Source organism: Pelodiscus sinensis, chromosome 13, assembly GCF_052426305.1.
Source record: "Pelodiscus sinensis isolate ZL-2025 chromosome 13, ASM5242630v1, whole genome shotgun sequence".
Classification (NCBI taxonomy): Eukaryota; Metazoa; Chordata; order Testudines; family Trionychidae; genus Pelodiscus; species Pelodiscus sinensis.
In genome coordinates, this window is record NC_143064.1 from 39,654,620 (window position 1) to 39,673,413 (window position 18,794).

At 39.0% G+C, this 18,794-nt stretch overlaps 1 protein-coding gene across 7 annotated transcripts in view; it reads left to right on the forward strand.

Annotated features, from left to right (window-relative positions):
* The window catches only part of PCDH11X (protocadherin 11 X-linked), a 1,122,530-nt gene that overhangs the window by 183,314 nt on the left and 920,422 nt on the right, over positions 1-18,794 (forward strand). For 2 of the 7 annotated variants that reach the window (XR_012906841.2, XM_006135154.5), the window contains one exon: positions 242-11,468. The exons of the other annotated variants lie outside the window; for them this stretch is intronic. Coding sequence is in view for 1 of the 2 variants with exons in the window: in XM_006135154.5 (XP_006135216.2) it covers positions 242-247 (6 nt within the window). In the remaining variant the exon portion in view is untranslated. Of the gene's footprint in view, positions 1-241; positions 11,469-18,794 lie in introns of those variants that run through there. 7 annotated transcript variants of the gene reach the window in all.

Genomic DNA, 18,794 nt, shown 5'->3' on the forward strand with positions numbered 1-18,794 from the left:
TTAGTATACCAACCATTCTTCTGACTCTGTTCTCAGATTCAGTGCTTGTATGTGAACATACACAAACATGTGTGCACATATAGATATCCTTTATTAGAAAATTGTTGTAGAAGTAAGTCTACTTCCACAGAACACATAGGTAGTGACCTAGTTGAAATTTGACAGGCAAACATTGTGGTATACGGGATGCAGGAAATGATGCAGGAAAGGGCTTTTCTCATGCTGTTTCTCTGTTTGCCAGCTCTGAACGTCATCGCATCTGATGTTATGTACTGAAGTCGTACGTGTACACAATGATGTTAAGCCAGCAAACATGAAAACATGGAAATAGCACGAGAAAGCCCTTTGTCCTGTCTCTGATTGCCGAAGAATTTTATCGTCTGATCTCCAGAGGGGTTTGGAAGTGCGCTGAACTGTTCAAGCTGCCCTACGGAAAGGTATCCAGGGCAAGATTTTTTTTTTTAAAGAAAGAAAAAAAGAAAGACAAAGAGACTTTAGTACGTTGTGCTATAGTGTTCTATAATGTTGTTTTGCAAAGGAAAACAAAGTAATATGACCCATCACTCTGTCTGAATGATGGTTATGATAAGATAAATTTATTGTTTTTCTTACGTTGCTTGTAAACACATTCTTGTTCAAGGACCTTTGTCCTTATTTATTTGTGTTGAAAAAAATGGTTGTGTTTTTTTAATGTCTATAAATATTGAAAAAGGGAGCAATAAATTTTATGCATACATTTAAAAAGAAAGAGAATGTAAAGTTCTTTATACTCCCTCCATTTTTAAAATCACGTACATGTTATCACTTTACTTATATCACCATAAGCCATTTGTGGATTAATTATTATTTATAGTTATTTCCATAAGATTTTTAATACTGATATTGCTGCTATGGACCTTAACTACAAATGATCAAACCATTGCTGTTTATTTCTATAGGCTCAATAGGATTAGTGGGAAAATAACTACTTCCTGCTTTCTTATTCACAAAACTACTAAAGTAAGCATTCACCCTTCAAAGTTACTGGTGAGTGTTCACTTACTCTTAAACTAAACATTATTTTATCTTAGGCTTACTGAAATCTTGATACCGTGTGTGTACTAGGTGCCATATGCTTAATCTTTTCAAGTACGTTTGTTTAAAAAAATTAAAAAGGCTTGCTCATAGAATGATAAAGTAGAAAATACCATTAATTTAATTACACTTAAAAATATTGCAGCTTTAGCTAGCAAAAGGGAAAAAGTGCAGGCTGGTGTTGTTTGGAGCTATTTAATTATTTTGGTTAACTTTTATTTTCTAAAGTTAAATTGCTTTACATTATGATTTGTTGTTTAGCACATCTGATTTAGAAAACAGAATTAGCCTAACACGTTCAGTTGCAACTTGGTTACTGGTTCTTGTATATTTATTGCATCACATCAGAGGTAGTAATGCTTAAAAAGGTGTGTGCCTCATTTAACAATTTTTGTGTGTCATATACAGTGACAAAATTCTTAAGAAGCAGAAGGAGTATAAAGAACTCTGTTTTCTGCACTTATATGGAAACTCATAACAGTCGTTCACTAGAATGACATGGGGCATAGTCTTTAATTTCTAACTCAGCTGTATACAATATGTGTAATTTTCTTTAAATGGAAAAATATTAATTATTCATCAGTTAGACTATCAAACGCTCAAATGCTACTGTATGTTTGATGTAAAAGTATTTAAAACAGGCTTGTACGTAAATATTTTCATTGCCTCAGTTCTAGGATTGAAGAGTATCTACAATGACGTTCCCTTCACAATTGCTATTTGGCTTTTTTTTTTTTAAATGGCTATTTGGCTATGTTAGCTGTAAAATATAATAAATTTTATTAATAATGAAATATGTATTGTAATTTAGCATATTGTATTGCATAAGCATAGAAATGACTGTTGTAGATGAATATTTCATTTGTTATAATGAAATCTTTTTCCTGGGAAAAAGATGATTTATTTACAATACAGTTTCATCATTCATATTCACTGTCCTTTTGCAGTACTGATTCTGCAAGTTAAATGAGCAACAAGTTTCAACAGTAACGGTACTTAGTGAGTTTTCTTTCTGCATCACAGTATAGCCATTTCTTTTGGCTTGTAGCCTGCATTTCACAAAGTAGAAATGGAGGGAAGTCTTTACGTTTTATGTACTAATATGGATGACAATGGGTATCAGTGAGAGAGTTTGGTCTAACAAATGTGATCAGCACCTTTTCTTATAACTACTTTTTGCCTAAATACCACATATTGTGGATCATTAATAAAGGAAACACCCAACCGCTGATGGTGTAAAGAACTGCTTCTGTACTCACTACTGCAGTTCAGACAGGTTTCAGAATACTTTTTTTGAATCAATTAGAATCATAGAATCGCGGGGCTGGAAAAGACCTCAGGAGGTCATTGAGTCCAACCCCCTGCCCAAAGCAGGACCAACCCCAACTAAATCATCCCAGCCAGGGCTTTGTCAAGCTGGGCCTTAAAAACCTCTAAGGATGGAGATTCCGCCTCCCTAGGTAACCCATTTCAGTGCTTCACCACCCTCCTAATAAAATATTTTTCCTGATATCCAACCTAGACCTCTGCCACTGTAATTTAAGACCATTGCTTCTCATTCTGTCATCTGTCACTACTGAGAACAGCCTCTCTCCATCCTCTTTGGAACCTGCCTTCAGGTAATTAAAGGCTGCTATCAAATCCCCCCTCACTTTTCTCTTCTGTAGACTAAATAAGACTTTTGGGGATTTTGAAGGTGAAGACTATCCATAGATAAATTACAAAATTGAAACATTCAGGTTTGATTAGGATAAGCACCCAAAAGTTAACTTCTTGAGTCTTGCAAATAACGAGTTGGAAATATTATGAGAACAAGCTTTCTCATTAAATTCCTGGCACTTTCATTTTTGGTTCTGGGTAGAAAATTCTCAAGACCTACTTTTTTCCTGGTATTTTGGTGATTATGATGTCAGTTACAAACTGTAATGGGAAGGAAAAACATGATTTTATAACTTTAAAAAGGCTAGGTTTAGAGAGTCAGAGAAGGTTCAGTAGGCTGTTATTTTTTTCCAGACTAGTAACCTCTCTGTAAATGGAAAAGTTTGGTTAGTAAGTAAAACTCAGCTCCTCAGCCATATTTAGGCTCTTAAGCCTCATTGAAATCATAAAGATTTTGTGCCTGAATCTCTCTTTATGCTCTGCATCATTCCTCACATAAGTCAGGAGGGTGACATCCATCAACCAGTTTTTCCACAAAAAAGCAAATGACACAGCCAATGCAGTAGGAAAACAATATTTTAAGAATTTTTTAAGTCCCATACCTGATCACTTTTATTATGGGACGATCCCTTTCATTCTTCCTGGCTATGCATTTAATTTTTTTGGCGGGGGGGGGGGGGGGAGTGTGTGAAGAGGAGCAGGTACATCTATGCATTATTTAAAAAAAAAAACTCCTTGGCAGACTAACAGAAGACTTGTTCTGAGAGCTTTTTGCCTATTGTGTGGCATAAGTGGACTCTCAGTCTCATCAATGACTACTTTTCATATATGTACAGGTTAGTTTAGTTCTTCACTGATCTTAGGAAGTGGAAGGATAATTGTAATGCCAATCAAGAGGGGGAAAAAACTGTGGCTAGGTTCTTTTGAAACTTTTAATGAGGATTTGTATCCTGAACCAGAACTAGACTTATTGTCACCAAAACCAGTGTGATTCCTGTGTTGTGTTCACCTATAGAAGTCCTGCTGCTTCCTACCGAATACAGCCCATAGTCAATTAATAGCAAAAGTTCTGAACAAGTGCAAGTACTGTAAAGCATATAAATTCTGATTTTCTAATGGAAGACTACATATATTTTCTTTTTCAATAGCCTCCCCATATTCATCTTAGTTTAGCTACACTGAAATGTCATCAGAATTTAGATTTTATTGTTTTATTAGATTTTATTATCTCAGCAAACCTCATGAAGAAGTATATTTTGTATTCAGTGTATATGACACTCCTAATTTCATTGCTGGCAGTTGAGTTTGTGTATAGAAGGGATACTAAAATATCCTTATGTTAGTGGCAGTACTGTAACTTGTTCAGCAAATCAGCAACAGAGTAGGTAAGCTTTACTGACTTTAGCCCTACAATATAAATAGCCAAAGATGGCCCTCAAATATACTGCTCTAGAACGTTATAAATGCCTGGATGATATATGAATGCATGTCTACCAAAGTTTAGTGCCATTCCTAATCTGAAACAGATGTTGTTTACCCTGATTTCAAGTCCATAACAATAAAAAAAGGAAGGGAGAAGTAATATCATTTATTGGACCAACTTCTCTTGGTGAAAGAGACAAGCTTTGGAGTTCATACAGCTCTTCTTCAGGTCTTCATTTTTTTCAAGTTGTCATCTTCTGAAGAGCTCTGTGTAAGCTTGAGAGCATGATTTTTTTTTCATCAACCAAATTTGGTCCAACGAAAGACACAATCTCATCCATTTTGGCTTTCTAATATACTGGTACCAACACAGCTACAACGTTCCTGCAAATAAGCAAAAGCTAGTACTAGAAATCACACGTGGCATGTAAAATGCATCTTGTGTGAAAGCTACATGTAGATTCTCTGTAATAATAAAGAATATATTAGATGAGGGAGGGAGAAATTGTTGTAGTCCTTCTGAATTTCATTAACCAGAGGACTGCTAACACGTAATAAGGTGCTGTCAAAATCTAAACTGGTATGTAATGCAAAATAATTTTAACATATACTGTAATACAGGTCTCTTTATCTTAAGCGTTTCAGTGTTTTCTGTTTCCTGCATATATTTATGGTACATCCTGGTCTTACGTATTATTTGTAAAATATTTTTTAACAAAGATTTTTTTAAATATATTTTTTTGCTTTCAAACTGAATTACAAGCACTGTTCCTTTTATGTCTTATTTATCTACTTCCAAAATAAATTCTGTTTGAAGACTACTTGAATATCCTTTGGAGACGCACTATTTTTAAATTCTACTATCGGTCTATTAACTCTCTTTTATAAAATACACGAACACATAAATACATACAAACAAACACACAAATTCTTTTGACAGAAATTAGGAAGAAAAAAAATTATTAAACTCACTTTGCCACAAGTGAAATATTATAAAGTGGGTTAGTGATCTCTAATAAAGAACATTACAGTACTCCCAAGACCATGTACTCTAGAGTAGCTCCTTTCTGTTTTCTGTCTTTCCTCACAGAAATCCTACCAAAGGATAACTTATTTACTCAGGGAATATTCAAGAATAGTTAATCATCTTCTACTGAGATAGAAAAGTTGTCATTACATGTGGTCTGTGCATATTTAAATTAGGGATGTAAAATCCCGATTAATTGGTTAGCCAGTTAAACATATTGTTTAACCGGTTAACCGTTTAAAGTGGGGTTGCCAGGTGTCTGGTTTTGAACCGGACAATCCAGTATTTGAGGTTTCTGTTCGGGAAACAAATTGAAAAAATATAAATGAGAAAATATAAATGTCTGGTATTTCTAAATAAGATGTAATGTAGATTGTGATGTAATGTCAATGTGTCCGGTATTTTTGTTGAAATCTTTTGGCAACCCTTGTTTAAAGTGGGGGAATAGATGGGGACCTCTTCACTGCAGACGACAGGTGGGGAGGGGGCTGCACCAGCTGGGCAGGAGCCAAAGCAGCCCCATTAAGAGTGAGGCTTACCAGCAAACTGATTAACCAATTAAACAATCACATCCCTAACTGAAACACAATATGTTGTGTATATAATATATTATCGAGTATGTAAGTAAAATTGTGTGACTAGATTTAACATATTTTAGATTGTTATTAGGAATGGCCATAAAACGACTCCATTTTGCAACACACTTTGGCATTCTGAAAGCAGTTTTGCACAATGGAAGAGAGAGACAAGTTGTCTGTAGCCCAGTGACAAGGGTACTGGCACAGACTTGTGTGTCTTTATCTTCTCCGCTGCAGGTATTCAAGGCACAGTTTTGCATCCAGAGCACTCCTTGTGTGGCAGAACCAGAACTTCAACCCTGTCTCCCCCATGCCCCAGGCCAATGCTATAACCATCAGGCTATATAGTGTGTGTGTGTTTCTTTATCTGACTCCTTCCCCGAGAAAGCTTTCTGAGATGAAGAACTTTGCTTTGCCCCTTGTTCTATGTTTGTTCCTTCCATATGACATTATACTTTGTTCTTGACCTGATTTCTCCAGTCTAGCCACAGGTATGCATAAGGGACCTCATCTCAACAGGACTACATGTTGTTTTGATTGTCCATATCACTCTGTTCTATCTGAAGCAGCCAACTGAAGATAAGATGCAGGCTAGTAATCCCATTGACATAATTGTGGGATTTAATAACTCCCAGGATGGTTTTACTTCTCTTCCACTTATTGGGATCCATGGACTGTTAATCTCTCTTTTTGCCTCTTTCGCCCCTCCTCCACTTACCCCCACCATATGAACTCTTGTGGGTTTAAAAAATCACGACAAGTTCAGGTCTCAGACACCTCTCACTCAGGAGACCCAAATAACCACTGACAGAAGTATTTCAGGAAGGTGACGGACATTCAGTGCCTCATTTCTTTAACCACCCTCCCCTTTATATCATGGTTTGAACAACCAGAAATCATATTGGGATAAGAGAAGCTGTCACTTAAACTCCTTGAATAAGCAGGTATCATTTCACTACTTTCAAGTATGCAGCCTTAATGAGAAAAATGCATTCTTTCCTATTTTTACACACTATCTGGGTGGGAATTAATGTGAGCATTATATAAGAACTCCCACCCCAAAAATAACACTGCTTATTTGCCACGGTGAATGTTACCAGCTATTAATAATCAAAATACATAATTAATATCATAAGCTACTTAAATACCGACAAAGCAGATATGAAATAATCTGAAGGTGAAGGTCATTCAGTATCTCAAGCAACTTCTTAAATACTAGAAATGGAACTATGACACTGAATGATGAATGCTTTCTAGAGATGTACATGGTTACCACTGAATGCTACCTTGTTGTGATTACTCTGTGTTTGGCGAGTTTGCCAACGTTCAGAACTTAACTGCAATACTTCTCTTTGGATTAAAGGGACATTCTTGTGTACATTTAAGTAAGTGGATAGATTTCATTTTGTTTGTGAAAACTTTAAAACAATTCTTGTTGGACTTAATACATTCATCTAGCCAGACGGAGGTTCTTGTACTCCTACGTGTGAAGAAGCAAGACTAGAATTTAGAGATAATCCATCCAGAAGAAACATTTAAAGAGAAATAGGTAGAATTTAAAAGTATTATGTCCTCTTGTTCTAATTTAAGTGAAAGTAACTGCCCCACAGATGCTAGATGACATAGATCAGGTATGGGAGAAATCAGGCCCAGAGACCAGATCCTACCCACCAAGCCTTTCTTTCCAGCTTTTCCAGCTGATTAGCAAAGCGTGCATACTTATAGTTGGCAGCATGTGTTCGGCTGGCCCTCACCCCATCTTTCTCCATTCTGCAGCCAAGCTGGCTGCGCCCAGATTCTCCTGCTGGCTGTGCAGAGCAGGGAGAGGGAGGGAGGTTGGAGGGGAGAAAGGAGTGCTGAAGTCAGGCTGTCCCCCTGCCACTGTGCCCCATCTCTGCAGAGCATGGATCGGGGAGAAGGAGACACACAGCACAGCTGCCCCAGTCTGAAGCATGGATGGTAAGTGACTCAGAGGGGTGCAGAGCAGGACAGAGTTCTCTTAAAGAGACAGAGCGTGACTTCTCATAGAAACTTACCTAGCAGCAGCCAGCACACACACTCTGTGTCACTGTCACACACACACAACACACACACCAATCTGTGCCACACACACAGAAAGTAGCTGTCACATACACAGTGCTGCACACACTCTATCTATGTCACAAAGTCTGTCTCTCACACACAAAGTGTCTCTCATACCACACACTCTCTGTCTCTCTCTGGTGCCCTGAGCTTGCCCCTTTTGTCCAAGGCCACGCCCCTTCTGTGGGGCCTAGAGCCAGCCAGGGACCACATACCAAAATTCATGAAGTGGCCTTCCTATGAAATTTATTGCCCACCCCTGACATAGATCCTGATTCTGCACCAGAAGTCATTGGAGCTCCATGAAGCAGAGGGGGTCAGATTCGGTTAAAAGATCAGAGCCTTATTGGGAAGAAAAGTTGAGATAGCAGAAATACCTTGTTACAGTGCACTGTCAGATACTGTTATTCTGAAATGCATGCTCAAACTTTTTGCAGATAAAATACTATGAGGCAGATTCTCATACTTTGCCCACAGCTTTACGCACTCACAACTTTCTCCAAAACTAGTCCTATTATCTCTCTCCAAAATGAGTACCATTGAAATCAGTGAGATTTTTTTGGAATAAGAGCTATTTAGCAGGAGTTGGCAGAATCTGACACTACATACTCAAGTTATTCTAAATTCAAACATTTTACTATCTGAAGGTGGTAATTAGGAGGATGATTCTAAGATAAGAAGTCTTATGTATCACTTGTTCAATTTGAATGGGTTTAATAGAAAGTTATGCATTCTGGAGCAGAGGTAAAAACAAAGGCAGTCTGACCAAAAAAGTATGTGAGGTGTTCCTCTTTGCTCCATCCACTAGAGAAAGCAGTTTCACTTGCTAGGGACAGCACTGGGAGGGGTTTAACTGAATAAATTAAAAGGTCTTTATCAATTTCTAATTGGTGTGAGTTCATGATTATTTTGCTGCCTGGCATGATCTATTTTTTTGGTTAAACCTTTATTTCTTGATAAGTAAATGGGTAACTCTTTTTTATATTTACCACATTCACAAACATTTTTTAAATAAGCACAGCTCCTCAGAAACATACATAAAATGAACAGTAAGAATAGCAAAAGCCTCTTAAGGAATAAAACTGAGTCAAGAGAAGCTATGTTTATTTCAAAGAAATATAGATTTTTAGGTGGTATACAATGAGTTTTAGGAATAGAATAAGAATTATGGAGGAATTCTAGGGAGCACTTAGCTACAGTAGAATTTGGTAATATAGTCAGTGAGAGAAATTAGGCCCCAAACTGTGCTGCTCCTGCAAAAGAGAATGGATGATTTAAAAGAAGAAATGGAGAATTAACGAAGTCTTTCTTGGGCTCTGATACCACAGAGCACCTAACAGACTGCATATTGACAATTCCATTTGCTTCACTCATGAACAAAACAACTCTTTCTAAGCACTGGGATGACTGACATAATTATCTTTAAGCACATGCTTAAGTGCTTTTTGCTGGAATGAGGTTTAATATCTAATCCTTCTCCCACAAAAGTAAATGGCAAAACTTATGTTGGTATTAATGATGCATGATGAGACCCACAGGGTGAAATCCTTGCTCAGCTGAAACCAATTGAAGTTTTGCCATTGATGTCAATGGAGACTGGCTTTCATCCATACTCTCCATAGGGAGTGCACCGATCAGAGAATGGTTCCATTAAACACTGATACCTTATTGGAAAAAACACTGTTCTCGCTTTTAAAAAACCAGGAAGTGGGGCATTGCCATTAGTGTCCATAATTTTTTTTTATTATCCCCATGGAACAAATAGACATAGTTGTGAATCGTGCCCTACAGGTCCCAAATTGATCAGTAACATTGTTTATACAATGAAATGTGTCTTAAACCACTGCTCTGAATTCCTTCCATTTGTGTATGTGTACACATAGTACATTTATTGGACGTCTAAATGCACACCTTGTTCAATGGGATTATTTGCAGATATTGGAGATGTTTTGGCCAAGTAAGAAAGAAATAAAAGTCTAAACCTTAACTAAAATGATGTTTGGTTTGAGAATCTAAAATGGTCTAAGCTGAAAATCCTACAGATATAGCTGTTGATAGAAATATGAGAAACTCAAACAAATATGACAGTGCTGATCCATAGGGATCTTTTTTTTCCTGCAAGATCCAGAAATATAGAGGGGCTCTTTGGTGAACAGGATACATTGGAGCTAACTGGAGTACAGGTTGGACCTTCCTGGTCCAGTATCCTTGGTCCCAGATGAGGGATTTTGGCCAACCAGGATAAGTTTCTGACCCCCTGACATGCGCTTGACTGGCCACATGTCCCACAGCCCTGCTAGTCCCCTCCACCCATGCCAGACAACCCAGCTCGCAGTGCACCAGGCTCCTGGCCTACTGAGCAGCCCAACTGTGGCACGCCAGGCTCCCAAACCTGCTGGGCAGCCCTGCTGGGGCACACTTGGCTTCTCAACTGTGGTGATCTAAGCTCCTTGCCCCGCTGGCAGCTTGCTACCAGCAGTGCAAACTCTGCCAGTCTGCAGGGTTCCTAGGCACCAGCCCTCGAACGGGATTCTCTGGTCCTGGAACATCAGGACCATGGATGTTGCCAGACCAGAGAGTCCCAGTTTACAGAGGTTCTCTCTGTACATGAATAATCTAATTAGCAAACTTGGCCAGTGAGAGAAGTTCACATGAGCGGTTGTGTTTGGACCTGCTGAAGATGGTGGATTAAAGCAGTAGGAGGAACTAATGCAGAGAGAGCATCACTGTAATCATAGCTCAAGGCATGTATAAGTATGTGCATTGGAGATGGAAAACTGCTGCCTTTCCGAGACTATTCTTCACAAGTTGCAAGTTGGAAAAGAGATCTCAAGGCCTAATTCTTCTCAGCTTTAATTCTCTAAGGAGTTGTCCTAACAAATTCAAGCAAAAAAATTCACCTGTCCATCTAAGTACCTTGCATAAATTAACAGTAATGCAGCTTTGGCTGGAGTAAGGCAGTGCCTACTGCTGGCTGCTCAAGAAGGAATTCAGTCAGCATACTAAACAAGAAAGCTGTCATGTTAGTTCCTGACACAAAGTCAGGTACATGCTGCTGTGTGAGAAAATGCCATGACTTTCATTTGGCATAAGGATGTACAATCCTAAAATGTGCAAAGTCAGAGCTGAAGGGGTAAATGTTCAGTGGGGAGAATGGTGTGCTGCACATATGCTATTATTTTGTTTGAGTGTTTCCCATCTAGGGGAAAACTTTTTCAGAGCCAGGAAAAGAAGTAATTGATATTTGAAATAGGCAGGGTTTTTCAGGGCCTTACTTGGTTTTATTCTGATGAAGGAAGGATGTTGGGTTGTGGGTTTAAAGCATTGCTTACTTTTTGGTTTTGCCCCCATTGCCTGTTAATGGGTGTGTCACTAAGATAGGGGAATAATATTCAATCACACAGTATCCCTATTGAACATGAAGCCACATTGGAGAGAAGGTATATACACAATTCCTAACAAATTAAAACAAGCTTGTTTAATGATAAACAAATATACTTAATGTAATATTTTAAATTTTCTTAGTTTTTTTGTACTACTTGCCTATTTCAGTTCATTTTGCAGATAATACCAGGACAGGGATGGGCAACTTTTTTGGGGTTTGGGGCTGCTGATTCACAGAAAAATCAGTCGAGTGCCACACATAAGTGAGAAGAAAAGAAAAAAAATTCAGACCCTCACTGATATGGCCCCTGACAGAGGAGAAAGACACTCCTCACATTCCCCTCTCACACCAGATCCTGGGAGGAGGTGCAGGCTGGTAAATGTTGTGTGCTCTAGCTTCATGGTGGGGCAGCAAGGTGGCTGGAGCACAGGGCAGATACCCAATGCTGGACGGCCCTGAGCTTCGGGGACTTCAGGATCCGCACCCAGCCCCCATGCCTGACGTTCCCCACCCTTGGCCTAGGATATCCCACAAGTTCATACTATATCCAAAATGGATTTTAAACAGTTTACTGTTTATTGTTGTCATAACAACAAATAAGAGGGGTTTTTGTGCTTACCAAAAAGGTTAATAAGGATACGTACCTGGATTAAACATTGTAAACCACAGAAAGTTGTGTCACTTTATGGAAACAGAATTGTCACAGTGTCCTATGACCCTAACTTGTATGACAAAGAACACTTGATGAAACCCACAACCATTTGCTAAGTGAAGGCAAGCAAGCTGTTGCATCCTCAGCCAGAAATTCAGGCCCCTTTGGAGGTCCAGTTTCAAAATGAGTGTCCTGGTGTCATTCATTCATTTCCTACTATTGAAGCTAGTCAGGAGGATTTTCCTAAGGAATGTATTTGTAGTTTCAAACAACAGGCAAACTGGTGAATAGTTTCCCTCCGTGACTGCTGACTGGTCACAGATAGGCCCGGTCTGCATTATATTTGCGTATATGTAGGAAGCTGATGAGATTGAGGTTAGACAGTAACAGGAATCGGGATGAAGTCTGTCTTGGCCTTTAACAAAGGTTTACAACAGAAACACAACTTTTACTATTGTAATGGTTTGGCCCTAAAACACTATTATCATGAGCACTACCTACCACTACTAAAGCTGTTGCCTGAGGGACAGAAGCTTCTTTTCCCAAAGGAAATAAGAGCTTCATTAAAGAAGGAAACTCCATTCACACTTTATAAAGTTTAAAATGATGCCCATTTGTCATCCAGAAACTCAACCTCACTTCACCCTGTCATGGATTGGCAATAGTCAGCTAGTCTGTAGTATATTCCAATCCCTGAAGCCTTCAGAAATAGAAGATGTAGTTACTCCTGCTGTAAACTAATTACTGCCCTAATCAATAAGGCCTGGTTTACATTTAACCAGGCAGGTTGGTTTAAGGTACACCATCCAGCTATGCAAAATGCGTAGTTGGATTCAGCTTATTTTTAGATGAACCAATACCGTGTGTACACTGTGGGAGGCCAACAGGAGAACATGATCCCTTTGGCTTTCCTTACTCCTGACAGAATGAGGAGCACAGGACACTGGCAGAGACTGCCCTCAGCATTCGATTTGGAAGTCTACACAAGACCCACTAAATTGAACACTAGATCGACCTCCAAAGGGTCTATTTCCTCTGTAGTATAGATTTGCCCTAAGTGCCAAGCCTAACCTGCTGACCACTTTTTTGAAGCAATGGATTATTATTAGTATTTTGCTGTTGTGGTTTTGTTTTGTTTTGGTTTTTTGGTGGGGTTTGCATAATACTTTTCATTGTGAAGGTTCCCTAAGGGTACATTTAAACTACATGGCTCCGTCAACGGAGCCATGTAAATTAGTGTACTTGAAAAAGGGAAATGAAGTGGCGATTTAAATAATTGCTGCTTCATTTACATTAAAATGGCTGCCGTGCTGTGCCGATCAGCTGTTTGGCGGCACAGCGCAGTAGTCTGGACGCTCTGCGGTCGAAACCCTTGTCAACCGCCCTGGTAAACCTCATTCCACGAGGTATAACTGGGCGGTTGACAAGGGCTTCCACGCTGTGCTGCCAAACAGCTGATGAGCACACGCGGCAGCCATTTTGATATCAATGAAGCGGTGATTATTTAAAGTGCTGCTTCATTTTCCTATGTCTAGGAAGCTCATCTACATGGCTCTGTCGACGGAGCTATGTAGTCTAGACACACCCTAAGTGTTTTAGAAATTAATATATATAAATCACTTCACATGCCACACAAATCCAGCCGTCTTTGGTGGTTGGAGTCAAGCACTGCAGCACTTTATTAATTCATGGTTATGTAAGTTGTGATTTTCAAGGGAATCTAAGGGAGTTATGCACTTAACTCCTATTAAGGTTCAATAGGATTTGGGGGAGGGGAGTTTAACTATATTGAAAGAGCTTGGCAAATTTTAGGTTATTCCCCAAACTGACCACAGGAATGTACCTTCAATGTACTTGGGTTAATGATTGCAGCCTTTGCTATGACTCTAGGGAATATCTGGCATTAAAGTGAACTATAAATCATCTTGGATAGGATAAGTTGAACACCCTCCCCCTGAAAGTGGGTCACAACATCATCAATCTTATTGGAATGAAACAAGCAAGCAAAGAGTACACCCCAGAAGATCTATGCTCAGCCTTATTTGAGTAGAGTGCTCAGCTAGCCAGCCTTCAAAAAGGAAAAACCCCGACCACAGTGCTAATGAGGCCTGCATGCAACAAGGAATCAAGCCACTATGGGGGAGAGTGAGAGAACCCCAAAGCTTTTACTTTGAAGTTTCCAGTGTGGGGGGGGAACTGCTTCAGACTAGAAGAGAAAATAGTTCACTAGCCTGCACCATGAAAAGCGAGGAAGGGTTATTGTTTCCCTTACAACCCACCGTAGCATTAAGTTGAGATCTTACCACAGGAGGGAATATTGCTCTTTTTCCTTCCATATTGCTGGTCTTGTACTGTGCTCTTCAGTACCATCCCATCTCACCAAAGCCTTCATCCCCTTCTCCAACATGTCAGACACACATGTGATGCAACATTAATATCCCTTCTCTTGTCCATCATTACTTAGCTGTACTAGTCCTGCATCCAAGATAATAACTGTAAATAAATCCAGCACAAGTTGATACTGCATTAGCATATTTGGGAAAATTATCTGACTGTCTTGTATCAATAGTATAAACAAAGTAATTTCCCCTGTGTACCGTGTTCTGTTCTGTGATGCCTTCTTATCCAGGAAGATAAACAGTTAAGCATTGTACAATTTAAATAGTTCTTTATCTCTTTAAAAGGAGATTTACCTAACCATGAATTTTCAGTTAGCAAAAGAGCATCCAAAAAGGACATGGCATCTCATATTTTAAAAAGGATAACAGAAAAAAAAATCTTACTGCTTTTCCTGGGGAGGATTATTTAACTCATATTCCCATTTATGGAGCTTACTTTTCTGACATTGTATGTCCAAGGAGGGATTTGTCTACCCCTCCTTTTCTACCTCTCTACTAACACTACAGTATATTGTACTGAAAAAAATACCCTGCCCTAAAATGCTCTAAAATAAGAGCACACATACATCATTACAAATGTTTAACATACAGAACTATTTACTAACGGTGGGATTTTCAGAAACACTCAGTATCTAACTCCCACTGGTTTCAATAGTAACTAGCTCCCAAATATCTTTTAAAATTCTGGCCCTAAAAGTCTTATCCTACAGTCTTTTACTCACATGAGCAATATTTATACATGTGACTAATTTAATTTGCTCCAGTAGCTCTAAACACGTGAGATAGAACTCCTCAAGTGAGTAAGGGTCAGTCCCCAAAATGTGGTGTTTTGCACTGTGACTGAAGCTTGGACAACATTCAATTTAGTCTTTATTGTATAAACATTTGATATGTTTTCTAATAATTTTATTTATATTGTTTTCCATTTTGATTCTCTTTAATTCTACCAGCCTAAGTGTTGATTAAGGAGAAATTGTCACGATTGCCCTATTCATAGATTTAAGAAATGAAGCAAACCTTTTCAAAAGCTCAACATGAAGATTGGATATTGAAAGCAGATAGAAATGGATCATGCAGTCAATAACAATACTTAGGAGGGCTTAGTTGGGGGGGCACTCTTTTGAAATGTTTTGTATACAAGATACAAAGCAGCACAATTATCCGCTTTCTTTCAGCAACCGAGAATGATTTATTAGTTACAGTAGTTTGGCTTTGAAACACTAAACATGGATAAGAGAGCACGTGCTCGGTTGTTTAAGGGTTCCAACATCTGTACTGACAATCCTCTTACAAAAAGTCATTTTGGAATTAGCAAATGACAACATGAGTTCTGAAATGGATATGAAATCAAAGAGATTAAAAGACGGATTTCATTATTTCAGTGCCCCTTTTTAACACGTTAGCTACTTGAGCTGTTTGTTCTTACGAGCCCAGATGCTACCAAGACATATGTTCAGTAAATAAACAAACAAACAAACAAATAAATAAATACAATAGAGCAAATCAGATGCTTGTCTGCTGTTCAGATGCTTGGCTAAGACTAAGCTTTATTAAATTTCCATAAAGATGTGAAATCTGTAGAATTTCTCCCAGTAATCTTACTGGTGATGCACACTATTCTATTGAGATAGAAGAGTATGTTCAAAACTTTGTAATGAAAATAGATGCTATTGCAAGTTCTTTGTTAGGTGTGTTATCCAAGTATATCAAATATACTTGGATATACAACAGAAGTCATATTTACAATCCATTTAGCAGGATAAGGAACGAAATTGTAAGGCTTTGGTGGGGTTTTGTTAAGGACACTTTCCAGTCAAAAATTTTCATTGAAATATTTTGGTTTTCTGACCATATCCAATTAGAAACTGGTCTAAAATCATCCTTTGTTTAGAAAACCAACCAGTAACCCAGCTTTCTGTAGGTGGAGCAGGGAACAGCTACTCTAATGCAGCTCAGGATCTGTACCATAATGTATACATTGCACTGTTTCCAGTCTTTTAGCAAGGACATATTTACAGGGTGGTTGCTGGTTTGTTGTTTTAGTTGTACCTTACTATCCATATATAGAAAAGACTTGGCAGCAACTGAAGGATAGAGCAAAAATAGGTAGAGATCTCTGAATATGGACAGATGCCAGGAAATTAATATCAGTGACAATGTTTAGTTTCTTCAGCAGAACTATTCTAGCGACCCAATGTGGGGATTTGGAGTCCTTTTAAAACAACACCTGAGAGTACTTCTCCAACACATGATAGAAAATCTGTTCTCAATCTGATTGGGATATTAGATACAATACTTCATAATAAATTAAATGACTACTCCTTTTGCAGCGTTTGCACAGATAAATGCCATCACTAGTTTCCCTAGTGTTATAGAATAAGCATGTCTCTGTGCTAAAATCCTGTGAAGAGATAATGAGAATCATATGACATCACTTCCAGAAAACATGGTGCAACATGAGTCTTGCAAAAATTGGAATCTATCCATTACTGAGAGGCCTCATGGAGTAATTTGTTCCTGTTTCAGTGGAGTGACCCAGCTGGATCAAGGGAAAATATATCTCCCTTTAAAATAAATCTTTTAAAATCCCTTCATCTGAAGCTTCACTAATGGCACTGCAAAGAGACACATTTGTATAATGACAACGCCCATATCGCAGATGATGAGGTTTCAAGTTCGTCTATATATTTTTCATTGAAAATTTCTGTTTGATGGCTCAGAACAATTTTGCAGGATTCAGACAGCTCTAAAAGGGTAAAACCGATATGAAAAGCAGAGTTGTTTGAAATGTCAATACTGTTTTCTCTCACTTCCCTTGCATTGGTATTCCATTTAATTTATAATTGAGAGTTTCTTCTTGGTTGCAGCATATATTATATGGCACCCTACAATGACTTCTCTCTTATCAGAGGCTGAGCAAATTCCTTTGCATTGCTGATCAGTCTTGCTAGGGCAAGTATGAAGAAACACTGCATTCTGGAACTGGAATCTAGTTAGTTGCCTCATGCTTCCCATAGTAAGAACACAGTAAAATGACTGAATTATCCATCTGCATGGTATTGGACCAAGCCAATTAAATCTATCTCTTTTTCAATAGGAATATGTTCATTATCCTAACAATTATAGAATCATAGACTCCTAGGGCTGAAAGAGACCTCAGGAGGCCATCGAGTCCAGACCCCTGTCCAAAGCAGGACCAACCCTATCTAAATCATCCCAGCCAGGGCTCTGTCAAACTGGGACTTAGAAACCTCTAGGGTTGGAGATTCCACCACCTCCCTAGGTAACCCATTCCAGTGTTTCACCACCCTCCTAGAGAAATAGTTTTTCCTAATATCCAACTTTGACCTCCCCTACTGTAACTTGAGATCATTGCTCCTAGTTCTGTCACTTGTCATCACTGAGAACAGCCTTTCTCCTTCCTCTTTAGAACCTCACATCAGGAAGTTGAAGGCTGCTATCAAATACCCGCGCACTCTTCTCTTCTGCAGACTAAATAATCTCTCCTCGTAGGTCATGTGTTGTAGCCCCCTAATCATTTTGGTTGCCCTCTGCTGGACTCTCTCCAATGCGTCCACATCCTTTCTGTAGTGGGGGGCCCATAACTGGATACAATATTCCAGATGTGGCCTCAACAGAACCGAATAAAGGGGAATAATCACTTCTGTAGATCTGCTGGCAATGCTCCTCCTAATGCATCCCAATATGCCATTAGCTTTCTTGGCTACAAGGGCACACTGTTGACTCATGTCCAGTTTCTCATCCACTGTAATCCCCAACTCCTTTTCTGTCAAACTGCTCCTTAGCCAGTAACAGTGCTTAGGATTCTTCCATCATAAGTGCAGGACTCTGCTCTTGTCCTAGTTAAACCTCATCAGATTTCTTTTGGCCCAATCCTCCAATTTGTCTAGGTCACTCTGGACCCTTTCCCTGCCCTCCAACGTATCTACCTTTCCCCCTTGCTTAGTGAACTTTCTGAGCATGCAGTCCATCCCCTCATCCAGGTCATTAATTAAGGTGTTAAAAAAATGGCCCTAGAATCGATCCTTGGAGCACTCTGCTTGTAACTGACTGCCTACCATACATTGAGACGTTGATCACTGCTCATTGGACCTGACAATCTAGCCAGCTTTCTATCCACCTCACAATCCATTTATCCAATCCATACTTCCTTAACTTGCTGGTAAGAATATTGTGGGAGACCATATCAAAAGCTTTGCTAAAGTCAAGGTATATCAAATCCACTGACTTCCCCTTAGAGCCAGTTATCTCATCATAGAAGCTAATCAGATTGGTCAGGCATGACTTGCCCCTGGTAAATCTATGTTGACTATTCCTGATCACTTTCCACTCTTCCAAGTGCTTCAAAATGGATTCCTTGAGGATCCCCTCCGTGATGTTTCCGGGGACTGAGGTAAGGTTGACTGGTCTGTAGTTCCCTGGATTGTCCTTCCCCTTTTTAAATATGGGCACTACATTTATGCTCTACAGTGCAAACAGAGGAGACAACAGCCTC